Raw genomic sequence first — 13,486 nt, forward strand, 5'->3', positions numbered from 1 at the left:
GAAGGGGACGAGGCAGCTGAAAGGGGCCCGGGCGAAGGTAATGCGAGGGGGGGGGGCCGCCGCAGGCGGCGACGTCCTCCGACGAGCCGAAGGTGGGGGCCCCGCAGGCGACCGAGGAGCCGCCGTTGGGGAGCCCGTAGAAGCCCGACGCGAAGCCGGAGGAGGGATCAAGGCCGGGGGACGAGGCCTCGGAGGGGGGCCCGCAGGCGACCACCGACCCGGGGGGCCAGCACCCGCAGGCACTGATCGCGCCCCAGCGCAGGCGAGGGAGGACGAGCCAGGGGGCAGGGCAGGAGGGACCCCAGTCCTTCGCCTGTGTCCCCTCCCCTTACGGGAAACAGACATTCTGACCCCAGGTCGGGGTCGAGTTCGCCGGGGCGAGGGCCGAGGAGTCACTAAAAGGGTCCCCGAGGGGTCCCATTCGAGCTCCTCCGCCTCTGAGGGAGGAGCAACGGTGAGGTCCTCTGGGACCTCCTCGGGGACTGGGACAAAAGGGGTTAGAGTGGGGTCTTGAACAAGGGCCCCAGGGGCCACAGTCATAGGAGGCTGGAGGAGCGCCACGGGCTGCAGAGGGGCCGCCTGCTCTGGCGCGGCAGGCAGTGGGAGCACCTGTTCCGGGGTTGCAGGCAGTGGGAGCGCCTGCTCCGGGGCTGTAGGCAGTGGGAGCGCCTGTTTCGGGGTTGCAGGCAGTGGGAGAGCCTGCTCCGGGGCTGTAGGCAGTGGGAGTGCCTGCTCCGGGGCTGCAGACTGCTGCAGTAGGGGCGTCCTCTCCGAGGCTGCAGGTTGTTGCAGTGGGGGCGCCTTCTCCGGGGCTGCAGGCTGCTGCAGTGGGGGCGCCTTCTCCGGGGCTGCAGGCTGCTGCAGCGGGGGCGCCTTCTCCGGGGCTGCAGGCTGCTGCAGCGGGGGCGCCATCCCCGGGGCTGCAGGCGACTGTTCCTGATGAGCAGGAAGCAGCGGAGCAGTCGGCGCAGACGGCTGGGGACACGACTGCTCCAGCAAAGTCGAATGCTGCCCCAGTAGCTGTGCCGGTGGAGGTTCCGTAGGCAGCACAGGAGGCAGCGTGGATGGCTGTTCGAGCCGCCCTGAAGGCAAGGGAGATAGCTGCTTGCGGGGTGCAGGCGGCGGGACCAGTAGGTCCCGTGCGGGCAGCAAGGGGACGACTTCTTTAAGAAATCTGGGTCCCCGCGGGATCGCGTCCCGGATAGGACTCACCCCTTTGTTGGCCACCCGCTCTAGCCGGAAGTTGTACCGTTCCAATAGAGGCGGTAACTCGGTGGTGCCGGGGCTCTCTCCCCTCGCGGGGAGCACTGCCTGCACAGGCAGCTGAGCTGTGCGGGCGACCTTCAGGTTTGCCAAGGAGTTCTCTCCTCCCAATGTCTGAAGAGGAGCGGGGAAGAGCGTACATGCCCCCAAATTGAGAGTGGGGACGGTCACTAGCTTCCTCTTTTTCCTCTTCTTTCTGGTCGTCGCAGCGCTTGTGGAGGGTTGCTCCTTCTCCGCTAGGAAGGGAGACGGGGTAGTCACCTCCGCGGCACACGGTGCGTCAAAGCCCAACCTCCGTGCTGTCAGTCTTTGAACTAGCTGATAGAGGTTGGAGCGCACCTCCTCCAGGACTTTCCTGTCCCCTGCAGGAGACATGGTCAGCAGGAGGTCGCAGCTGTGAGTGGCTAGGTCCAGCGCGACCGGGTCCTCCTTTACGTCGGGCTGGTTGAGCCAGTAATGAATCTCCTGCAGGAGAACGAGCCGATCGTTGTCGGTCTGCCGCTTTGCCTTGTTTTCAGGGTCCGTCATTCTGTCACGCTTGCTGATCGGGGTAACGGCGAGCGAGCAGGTGAGCGGGCAGAAAGCAGGTCTGGTAGTCAGAACTCGGGGAAGACTAGGGTTTATTAGCGGGTACTCGGGGAAGAAGACATCAATGAACATCAGACGCTGACTAACATCAATGACGGACCAGGGAAACCGGGGAGACCAGGACTTAAATACACAGGACTAATCAAAGTAACTAGACACAGCTGGGTACAATCGGGAAAGAACACGTGGGTTATCAGGGGGCGTGGCACACACGAGGAGCGGACGGGCCGGGCATCACAGTTAACATATCCCCCCTTAACTTTTTTTTTTTTTTAAATAATGATATCTGAACATATGAAACAGAATATAACTAGACATCACAACACTGAACCGTACCACCACCTTATGTTAACCAAAACAAACAATTTTTTTCTTTTTTTTAGTTAACAATCATAGTCTTTCAAATAACTAGGTTTAGTCACAGTCCTTTGTGACCGCCTGGCTGGCGTAACTGATTTAAGCGGTGGTGACTCCATTGCTGTGCCTTGGGTTGGAATGTTTGTTGCCGCTGCTTCCATGTTGTGTTCAAGATGTTCTTCTGGAAGACATCCATTCCCCACTGCAGCCGGATTCCCAGAGCATGTCACTGTTTCAGCTGGTGGCGTAGGCCCGACCGGTGGTTCTGTAACTCTAGGAGCTATGACGTCTCTGACTTCCGGTCTAGCCAGTACCTGGTCTACATGTCTACGCACAATGCTACCATCGCCCGACATGACTCTGTAAGACACTGGACCCGTGACTTTCACAATAAAATCTGGTATCCACTTTGGTCCATGACTGAAATTCCTTATAAGCACTGCATCCCCCCCTTGAAAACTTCTCTCTGATCGTTGCTTGTCATGATTTCTCTTTTGTACACCCTGCTTCCGTTGTATCTTAGTTATAAGGTCAGGATGCACTAAGTCTAGTGTGGATTGCAATCTTCTGCCTTGTAACAGTTCAGCAGGTGACAACCCCGTGGTGGAGTGAGGGGTAATGCGGTAATTAAACAACACTCTAGATATTTTGGTAGTGATGTTCCCTTCACCTGCTTTCCTCATCAACGACTTAAATGTTTGGACAGCCCTCTCCGCGCAGCCGTTTGAAGAAGCATGGTAAGGTGCCGAGGTGATGTGATCAATACCGTTCTTCTTCATGAATTCTTTGAATTCTGCACTCATAAAACATGAGCCATTATCCGACACAATCATCTCGGGTAATCCCTGAGTGCTGAAACTCTTCCGTAGACATTCAATCGTGTTGACTGCTGTTGCTGAGGTAACCACGTACGCATCCATCCATTTGGAATGGGCATCCACCACGATCAAAAACATATGACCCATAAAAGGTCCAGCATAATCTATATGTAATCTCTGCCATGGTTTACTTGGCCACTCCCAAGGATGGAGAGGTGCGGGGGCTGGCAAGTTGCTATGTTCTTGGCAAGTGCTACAACCTTTCACTACTGCTTCAATATCAACATCTAACTTTGGCCACCAGAAGTAGCTTCTTGCTAATGCTTTCATTCTGGTGATGCCTGGATGTCCATAATGCAGTTGACGTAGCAATGCTTCCCGCCCCGGGGGGCATTACCGGGGGCGGTAATGGTGTGTTTAAGCAATCTAGAGTAGAGCCCCCCTTGGCATGGCATGGTACGGGAGGGGTTGCCTCTGCTGCCTAGGATGTTACCCTTGATCCAAGTTTTCAGGCTTTTGTTTTGCATGGGACTGTTGCACAAATAGATAAGGACCAACTTCAGTATCGCGTTAGAATACTTTGTGATACAGGAGCAGCTCAGTCTTTCGCTCTTGAGGGGGATTTGCCTCAGTCTGAGAAGACATTTGGTGGTACCCATGCATTTTGCAGAGATATTGAAATGGGGTTTGTAAAGGTCCCTTTACACCATATCTATCTTAGTTTCAGCCTAGCCACAGACAGCTGTGAGTTAAGGCTGGTGTTAATGGTGAAAGGCGTCACCTTTGTCCTAGCCATGGACAACTCAGTGTTGCTCATCTTTAAGTGACCCTGCCATTCTTGTAGATAGACAGGTTAGTTATGTCTTGGATAAGGGTGTGTTAATTCATAAACGGTCTCCTTAAGGTAGAGCGGACCTGGGTAGTGTGTACCAGATAGTACTGCCGTCCATGTACACTGTAACAAAAGTCAGTAAAATATACATCAAAACACCGTCAAATTCCAACGGTAATGGAGCGTAAAACCAAAAACTTCCTTTTACTGTATTAAATAGATTGAATAACCGTTAATTGTTAGACTGGATAAAACTTTGTTTTTTACTGTAATAAAATGTTGAAATTATAAATATTTTCTGTGAAAACAAATAAATATGCATACATTTTACAATTAAATATTGTAATGTTGAAAATGTCTGAAAAACGCAGATTTTACGGTATTATTTGAGTAAAACTACATCTTTTGGGGTTGTGCACATTGGAATTCACAGTATAAAGCTGTAGATTTTTAAGCAAACAAAAACATTCATTTTTACAGAAGCAAGATGTTAAAAAATAGGGTCCACCGTAATAATACAACCATTTTTTTAAAAGCAAATATCAGCAGTGAAAGACAATAAAATTGATAGTATTTTTTTTTATTTTAAAATTCAGATACTGATATACAGATTAAAAGTTAGGCCTGCAGTATATCATTGTTAACCTTCTGATAAAAAAAAATCAACAGCAAAAGAAGATGTTTAAAATAAAGTTCACGGTTGTGAATAAAATTGATTTCAATAATCTTTTTTAATTATTATTTTAAAACAACTTTATGTTGTTGTGTTTCACGGCATATTAGCAGACCACCTTAAGTGGGTCCGCCTTAAATTTTGAGTTTGTGTGATCGCTGTTGATTGGCAGCTAAACTGCTGGTAAACTGTGTACAGACGTATTACGTTCGAATTGCAGAGAAAAAAAATCCTGGTAGCAACATTGTGCAGTATGAGCGAACCATTTCACCAAAAAAAGGGGAAGCAAGGCAAGATGTGGCTGCAGCGGTCCGCAGACGTGACTTCTGATCAAATTCAAACCTCCTCCTAAAGAAACAAAGAGCGACATTACATTGCGGGATGACGTCACCTGAAAATGACCAATAGCGCGGCGCGCTGCTGAGCTGCATGCCAACCGCTCTTTTTTTCATGCAGGAGACTGAAGTTGGCTTCGCTAACGGACACAGTTTTGAACTCGTATATTAGCGCCATTTATAGCTGCTTGGACCACAGCATCTTCGGAATTTGTAGACATCCTGGCAGTTTACAATTAGTTCAAGGTGAGGTGTGTACATGCAACATCAAGTTAGCCCTGTTATAAAAATCCACCAGCCCAGCGTTTATAGATAATTTTAGCAGTTTGTTTTTTATGAGTGAGGTTGTGAATTTAGTTAGCATTTGTGAGTTGAGTTAGCATTACTGTCGCGAGGGAAGCATTGCTCTGGATTAGTTTCTGTGTTTGGCGTGCTTAATTCGCTAGGGAGGAATTACCAAAGTACATGGAGTTATGTTAACCTGTAATTTCTGTGGTAAGGTAGTTCAGTCATCAAGGGGCTACGTGCTTCATTGTAAACTGCATCGGAATGAGCCACGTTGTTTCTTTCGGTGTATTGAAGCAGGCTGTAAGCAGGCATACACCAGGTATGGCGCGTTTAAGGCTCATTTTTACCGAAGACACTCTGCCCCCACCCATGTCACTGGTGTGGCGGTGGTTTCTTCATTTACATGTGCAATGGCGATGTGTGAACGTCAGTGTCAGAACTCTAAAGAGTTAATAGCTCATCTGAAGAGCCATATTGTGGAAGGACACGTGGTCACTTGTCCAGTAAGAGGATGCACAAATACCTTTAGAGTTAAATCATCTTTTACTGCTCACATGTCACGTAAACACAGAGAGTTTTCAGACAGCAGCATTGGTGATTTATATAGAGATTCTGCATGTCAATCATCATCTGTTCCAACCACATCAGATGACTTTGTACCCTTGTTTTCCGAGCCTGCTGCACAGTCTATTACAGATAACATGGAAATGCCCCCTGAATTCTGTGATCTTTTTCTGAGAAACGTTTCACTATTCTACTTAAAATTGCAGGGTCAGTTTCTACTGCCTGCTTCAACCATACAGAACATTGTGGAGGAAATGCAGAACATACATGAGTTCGGACAGACATACAGTTTGGGTAAACTTGCATCACTGTTAAAAGATGACACATCATTATCAGAGGAGGACATCAACAAAGTCTGCGAGTCTGTCAAAAGCTATGATCTTTTTTCTGCATGTCATACCGGGCCATTGAGGACAGTGCACTCCAGAGCTCAGACCTTTAAAAAAGCCTTCAACTATGTGGAACCAATGAAAATATTTTTAGGGAGAGATGAAAACAGAAAAGATAGGTTTGCCTATTATGTGCCTTTAAGAGAGACTTTGAGATGTCTGCTAGAGTCTGATCTGTGGCAGAAATCAGAAGAGCCCTCTACTGAGCCTCCTGCTGATGTTCTGTGTGACATAAGTGATAGTAAGCTGTTTAAATCAAATGATTTTTTTGGTCAAAACCCATCATGCCTCAAGCTAGTACTCTACCAGGATGCCTTTGAAGTCGTTAACCCTTTAGGCTCTGCAAGGACAAAACACAAGGTATTAGCTGTATATGCATCAGTGGCAAACTTGCCACTTCATGTACGCTCAGACACAGATCACATGTCTCTTGTCTTACTGTGCAGGGAGAAAGATTTTAAAGAGTTTGGTCATGCTAATGTGTTCTCTGAATTACTAGCAGACTTGAAAGAATTGGAGGACAGTGGGATTGTTGCATCAGATGAAACTAGAGTCAAAGGAACTTTGTTTTGCATTGCTGGTGATAATCTGGGTTCTCACTGTATTGGTGGCTTCACTGAAAACTTTAGTTCTTCAAAGTACTTCTGCAGGTACTGCCTGATAACGAAATCTGAATTTCAGGGTGCTGACCCAAATCTGTGTGGACCAGAACGTACCAAAGAGAACTACAACTCTGCTGTTGATCGCCTCCAGATTGACAATACACCAGACGTCGAAGGAGTGAAGTTCAGGTCAGTGTTCAATTCACTGAAATACTTCAACGTTTGTATGCCAGGCTTGCCACCATGTCTAGGTCATGATATCTTTGAGGGAGTTTTGGCTTATGATGTGGCACTGTATCTGAAATACTTCATAAAGAAAAAAGCATGGTTCACTTACTCCACTCTGAACCGACGCATCAAACAGTTTAGTTACCATGCGTCTGATGCTTCTACAAAGCCATCTGAGGTCAGTCCTCAAGCAGCTAAACTCTCAGGACAGGCTATACAGAACTGGAACTTCCTCCGATTGCTGCCTCTCATAGTTGGTGACATAGTGACAGACCCCACAGATGATGTGTGGAACTTAACTCTGCAGCTGAAAGATATTGTAGACATGGTGTGTGCTCAGAAAATTTCAGTGGCTCAGGTAGCATATCTTGATATTCTTATTCAAGAATATTTAGAGTCAAGAAAAGCTCTGTTCCCAGAATGCAACCTGAGACCAAAACACCATTTTCTACGCCATTACCCAGCACTGATTCTGAAATTTGGCCCACTGATAAGATTATGGACAATGCGCTTTGAAAGTAAGCACAGTTATTTCAAGAGGTGTGCCAGAAATCTGAAAAATTTCAAAAACCTCTGCCATACACTCTCTGAAAGACATCAGATATTTCAAGCCTATCTTGCAGCAGGGTCATTGTGTCAATCTGTCTTGAAAGTCAAAGATGGTTCTCCATTTTACTCAGTGCTGTACAGTAAAGCCATTCAAGAAGCAGTTCAAATGTTTGACTTTACTGAAACCAATACAAAGGTCACAGTAGAAACGATGTACAAGGGAACACAGTACAAGAAAGGACACTTCCTTGTCACAGGGGGCTCTGACTCTGTTGAGTTTGGTGAAGTAGTTCTCATTTTGATTAAGAATGACAGTGTTTATTTTCTGGTGTCGGTGCACGTGACAGAATACCATTCTCAGTATCATCTGCACTCAGTGAGAAAGGAAAAAGAAAAGATGCAGTGTGTGAACATCATTGACTTAATTGATTTCTATCCATTAACATCTTACATGAAGTATGGGTACCAAATGGTTCCATTGAAACACAGTGTGCTGTCACAATAATGGGGCTGTTAGTTTGGTACTTACGAAACACTGTATAAAAGTGTAGTATCAAGCAAGATCAGCTTCATATTTTAAGACCAAAGGTACCATTTGGTGTAAATTGACCTTTATTCACATTCTTTTATCAGACATCTCGGAAATGGGGGACAGCATAAGGAGTTCCATTACTAAGGTGCTGCCGGACCTGTCTGCCTTAATCCTTGAAATTGTACTAGAGACACTACAATCATTAGGAGTGGAGACATCTGAGGACTTGCAGTTCATCAGTGAGACTGATCTGAACTCTGTCCTGAGACCAGTTCAGGCAAGAAAACTGCTGGCTGCTTGGAAACAAACCAGTAAGTATTATGATTTCATTGCACAATAGCCATGAAGGGCTTTCTGTTTTTTCTATTATGCTTTGGCCAAGGTCCAAGAAGTACAATTAATCTATCGTTTGTGATATTGATTTACAGCACCAAATATGGAAATTTCAAGCCAGGCCAGCATATCGTCTCCATCTTCTTGCTCCTCATTTTCTGCCTCACCCAGTCCAATATATTCTCTAGACTGGGTAGATAACTTTAGAATTCCAAGTGAAGATTTTCCAGAAGACTTGATCCAGTGTCTTCAGAGAGAGAAAAGACCAAAGCCTCGATTGCGGAGGGAGATGATCCGCATTATTGTGAAGGAGATGATGAAAGCCTGTGCCTCTCCAAGTAGAAGAGCCTCGACTGAAATTGCAAAAAAACTGGTTGCGATGTATCCCAAGTCACTGCAGGATGTCATAGAGGGGGAAGTGGTAGGACAGGGGTACCACTCTTTGGTAAAACAGATTCAGGCACGAATTGAAAATGTGAAGAGGTCTACTTCACCAGTGTTACAGAAGCGCAAACAGGGAGGATCAGATGACACCGATGAAGTCACACCTGAAAAGCGAGCATCTGTTCAAGACACATATGGCTGCATAAAGTGGGACATGAAGTTTTTGCCAGTCAGTGAGACACTGGAAACCCAGCAGGAGAAGAAGGAACGTATGAAGATTCTCAGTGAACAGACAAGCTTCAGTCATGAAGAAGTAAAAACTCTAATGAAATGCACCTACTACTCTCAGCGCAAAGCAATAAACAGCGGAGCAGACATGCAAACCCTCAAAGAAGAGTGGCCTTATTTGTTTCAGGCGATTGGAATGACAGTCCATTTTGAAGAACTTACTGGGGTACCGCTGAAAGAGACTTTCCTCACCAGTCTAGAAAAGAAGGGAAAACGGCTTCTGGACTTTCTGAAAACCACTTGTGCAGACAAGAGCAAGCGTGTCTTGGAGGCTGTCATAAAGCTTCGAATGCAGAGGGGACAGCTGAAGGGCTGCTCAGAAGACCTGAAAGATATGATGCTCCTCCTCCTCTCCTATTTCGATGAAAAAGAGGAGACCCTCTTCCACTATGTTGATGAAACATGTCTGGCAAAAGAAGTCCAAGTGGAAAGCCTGCCTGTGACACCATGTATCATTGTTTGTGGTGAGTTGAAAATCAGTACAAGTGCACCGAACCTAAGCTAATGCAAGGATACACTATATTAAATGTCTGCACTTTCACTATTTTAAGACACATTTGAATGGTAAAGGGGGTTTTACAGTTAATTCTTTTACACTTGTATTTCATTCCAAGGATCCTCCTGCTTTGCATCGAGACTGTTCATGCTCAGCATTGACCACAAAGTTGTAAATGACCAAATGACTGACTTCATCTCTGCAATCTGTCTGATGCTTGGTAGCTACTACTGCCTGAACATCCACTATCCCCTGGAACTTGGCTCCACACTTGAATTCCTTCAGAGGTAATTCTTTTACTTTTCCCTTGCCTTTCCCTTTCTTTTTTTTCTTCATTGTATTAGTGTTTTATTATGGATTATTGTGTTTATCAAGGTGTTTCTTCAACATTAACCCAGAGAAGGGAACAAAAGTTGAAAAAACTAAGAAGAAGACACTGCATGTGAACCCAAGAGTACTCACCCTCATCGCCGATCTCTCTGATCACGAGTGGCGAGAGACTGTTTAAAGACATTTTGAACAGATCGGTACAGTCAGCTTAACTGTACCTTGACTGGGAACTACTGTGTTGTTTATGTTTTCAGTTATCCCAGCTGATATTGAGTACTGTACTCTTACCTGATTTCTGTTATCACAGGCATGCTTTTCAGAGGTTTTTACCATATATCTTTAAACAATCCCTCTAACTAGGGATTGTTACTGAGAACTGTACTTTTGATGTTTCAGAGATGTTCTATATTCTATACAAGAGTTTAAACTATTTGAATTTTGTATTGCCCTAATTAGCAAACAAGTTAAGTGTTGCACTGAACTGTTAACATTGAAATTGAAAATGGTTAATATACATTTGTTAGTTGACTTTAAGTGTAGAGCTTAAGCAGTTTTGGCTTTCTTTTTTCATAATGCCAGGAGAAGCTTTACATGCTTGTTTTGCCTTTATTTGTTTAAAGCAATATATTTGACTAGCAGCAAGTGTGTGGAGGTCAAAATATGTTCAAGACAATAAAAATGTCAGTGAAGGACATCTGAAATTTTGTTGCAGTGGTTTTCTGATGCATGTGTTTTAAGGGTTAAGGGTGGTGGCACAGCTAAGACCCAAGAGTCTCTTTCAAGGTTAGTAAAGTAAACAGATTCAAGAAGATATTTTACACATTTCTCTGTTGTCTGTCTCTAAATCTTATTTTGTCTTTATTATGATTAAAAATGTTTGTTTTGTTCCTGCCCTTTTCAGACACTGAATTTGAGCAGAAACCATAAGGATACTCAAAGGACCTGTGACTCTCAGGAAATGGTGAGATTTCAGGTCATAATCTTTTTTTCTTTTTTTTCCATTAAATTCATTTTCCTTTTTCCCTTTACAATATTGCTGTTTTGTTTTTGTAAACAGCATCAAGTGAGAGTGACAGATGAAACAGTTTCAAGACAATGGCAGGTAAAGCATGCTGAAGATTGAAACAAACCTTGGCTGGAAATATTTGGTATGTGTTTTACCGTAAATCAAATTGTTGAAAAACATTCAGCTACACTGCAACACAGGGAAACTTGATTTGCACTTATTTTGTTACTTAAATTTCTTGTCTCATTATTTTTGTCAGTTATTATTGTTTATGGTGTATGCCCTTTTTGTTTTCTTTCTGAATGCAGAAGGTATCTAGCCGGTCCACAATGAAAGTTTCGTTGCCCCCCATGAGTCTTCTGGCAGAAATGATGGTGCCTGTATTCTTTGGTTTCCCTAAACATCACACCCTGCCTGTTTATATGAGGCTCTTCAATTAAGTCTGCACCCAAAGATTCAATAAGAGGTAAGCAGTGGTATTATTCAAGTTTTGCTAAAGAAAGATGGACAGGAGACACTAATCTTAATCAGCCGAGCTCAGGTTCATGTCCAGGTGAGCAGTTTCATACGCTATAAAATGTAGATTGAATGATAGGTCTCATCACCTTGCATTCAGCCATTAACTTCAAGTTCTATGATAAATCAATAGGAAACTTAAATACGTTTTCAAACAAATTATGATTGTGATTAGGGCTGCGTTGTGTATGTATCACTTTTACATAAGTAGATTTAAAGGATAACTATTGCCAAAACGCAACCTGGGCTGTTTTATTTTTACTGTATCGATTTTGATGCGCTCAAATTTATGCCCCTAGTATTCCCATTCACCGGCTATTGACCACAAAACAAAATCACGGTCAATCTCAAAAACGGCTCGTTTGTCATAATTATGCTTTTAGATATATGTTTGTCTCGTTTACAGTAAAAAAAATAACAGCCCAGGTTGCATTTTGACAATAGCTACCCTTTAAGAACTGTATATTTTACACTTAAGAAATCATTTATCATTAGATCTGTTTTTGGCAGCACATTTTGTTCATTTCTGTGCATTTTGCTCAAGCACTGATCAAACTTTGTCCATTTTTTGCTGCAGAGGGGATCCTGTCAGTCCAAAGTGAACTCCTGATGGACATTGAAGTACTCCTGCAGAGCTTGTATCTTCGACACCATGCGCATTAGAAACTCCACTGAGTCCTTTCCTTCACTAAGGCAGGACCCAGTGACTCATTACTGTTTATAGGGGCAGGTAATTTTTTGTTTCATGTTTATTTATTCCTCCATGGATTACCAGCCATATATATGGACACATGCTGTATTCTCAAGATCTATGCTGTTTGGTAGGAATAGAGAAAATGATATGTTTAGTCTGTTTTCAAATGGTATGTCAAATTTTCTCATTGTTTATCAGTAATATTCACTACCTTGGTTATATATGAGCATCTTTAGATTTTTCTATATTTAGCAGTTGCAAATGTAAAATGTACAGTAAACTATTTATGTTCCTCATATTGTACTGTATTTTTAGCGGTAAAATACCGGCAGCTGTGGTTGCCAGGAATTTACCGTAAAATGTATCTGGTCAAAATAAAATGCTGTAATTTGTTATACAATTTCACTGTGTTTTTTACTGTCAAAGGTTTTAATAAGGTTTAACATATTTCTGTTATTTTTACAGTTATTTACAATAATAGGGTCTATCCTATTACTGTTAAATTAACAACAAATTACTGTAAATATTATTATATTATAACTTTTTTTTTACTGCAAATATCCATAAAAAGCTATGGAAAGTTGCATTTTTTACATTAAATTGCTGTATAATTGACAAATATATTTGTTTTTTTCTACCATGATTTTGGTAAAATAATACGTGGTCTACCTTAAAATTTAGGGTTACAAAACCAGTATACCGTATTGTCTTTTACAGATTCCACATTTTTTTCACGGTATATTCCTGGCAACCACAGCTGCCAGTATTTTACCGTAAATTTGACAGTTTTTTTTTTACAGTGTACCGGCAGCAGGTTTTACATCTGGCTCATGATCATTCATGGCCGGGGCATTTAGGTATTACTAAAACATACACCCATATCCTTTCTTCTGGCCTTCCCTGAACAGAGATATAGTCAAGTTTTGCTGCCACACATGTCAATATACTGGAAAACAGATAACTCCCCCTGCTCCACCATACCCTATTCCAGTGGTAGGAGAACCATTTGAGCGTGTGCTGGTTAACTGAGTGGGACATTGCCTAGGACCAAATCTGGTAATCAGTTTCTGCTGACTATCATGTATACGGAAGCCATTCATTGGCGTAGGATTACTTCTACAGTAGTTGTGAAAGCGCTAGTAAATCTTTTTCTGTTTGGCCTCCTGTGCATTATTCAAAATGATTAGGGTTCTAATTTCTTGTCCAGACTGTTTGCACAAGTGTTGAAAACAATAAAAATAAAACATCAGGTTTCAAGTCCTTATCATCCCAAGCATCAAGGTGCCATATAAAGATTTCACCAGATTTGGAAATATTGCCTTGACACTGGTAAGGACTGCGATGAGGGTGTGCCGTACTCGTTTTTTGACATTCCGTTTGGGGACCTTTGAAGGAGTAATTTTTGTTTGACTCTGGCATAG

The 13,486-nt window shown here is 43.6% G+C and overlaps 2 protein-coding genes across 7 annotated transcripts in view; one reads left to right on the plus strand and one right to left on the minus strand.

Annotated features, from left to right (window-relative positions):
* Nucleotides 1–13,486, minus strand: part of map3k15 (mitogen-activated protein kinase kinase kinase 15) — a 258,410-nt gene that overhangs the window by 167,586 nt on the left and 77,338 nt on the right. The gene's annotated exons all lie outside the window — the stretch shown is intronic.
* Nucleotides 4,759–12,465, plus strand: LOC125739675 (uncharacterized). 5 transcript variants are annotated; one of them, XM_049010024.1, is made up of 10 exons: nt 4,759–5,112; nt 6,789–6,898; nt 8,120–8,329; nt 8,447–9,487; nt 9,638–9,806; nt 9,895–10,632; nt 10,751–10,810; nt 10,907–10,997; nt 11,164–11,321; nt 11,949–12,465. In XM_049010024.1, the coding sequence occupies exons 3-6, from the start codon at nt 8,131–8,133 to the stop codon at nt 10,025–10,027; spliced, it is 1,542 nt and encodes a 513-aa protein (XP_048865981.1). In that variant the 5' UTR covers nt 4,759–5,112; nt 6,789–6,898; nt 8,120–8,130; the 3' UTR covers nt 10,028–10,632; nt 10,751–10,810; nt 10,907–10,997; nt 11,164–11,321; nt 11,949–12,465. The 5 variants fall into 5 exon arrangements, with proteins under 5 accessions (XP_048865981.1, XP_048865982.1, XP_048865980.1 ...); XM_049010025.1 differs by having other exon boundaries at nt 4,759–5,117; nt 9,895–10,810; XM_049010023.1 differs by having other exon boundaries at nt 9,895–10,810.

The sequence above is a fragment of the Brienomyrus brachyistius genome, chromosome 4, assembly GCF_023856365.1.
Source record: "Brienomyrus brachyistius isolate T26 chromosome 4, BBRACH_0.4, whole genome shotgun sequence".
In the NCBI taxonomy this organism is placed as follows: domain Eukaryota; kingdom Metazoa; phylum Chordata; class Actinopteri; order Osteoglossiformes; family Mormyridae; genus Brienomyrus; species Brienomyrus brachyistius.

Excerpts from the sequence above, each read along its gene's own strand:
- LOC125739675 (XM_049010025.1), top strand. The coding sequence starts at position 8,131 with ATGGGGGACAGCATAAGGAGTTCCATTACTAAGGTGCTGCCGGACCTG. Across the intron at positions 8,330-8,446 it reads GGCTGCTTGGAAACAAACCA|CACCAAATATGGAAATTTCA; the intron begins GTAAGTATTATG and ends ATTGATTTACAG. Across the intron at positions 9,807-9,894 it reads ACACTTGAATTCCTTCAGAG|GTGTTTCTTCAACATTAACC; the intron begins GTAATTCTTTTA and ends GTGTTTATCAAG.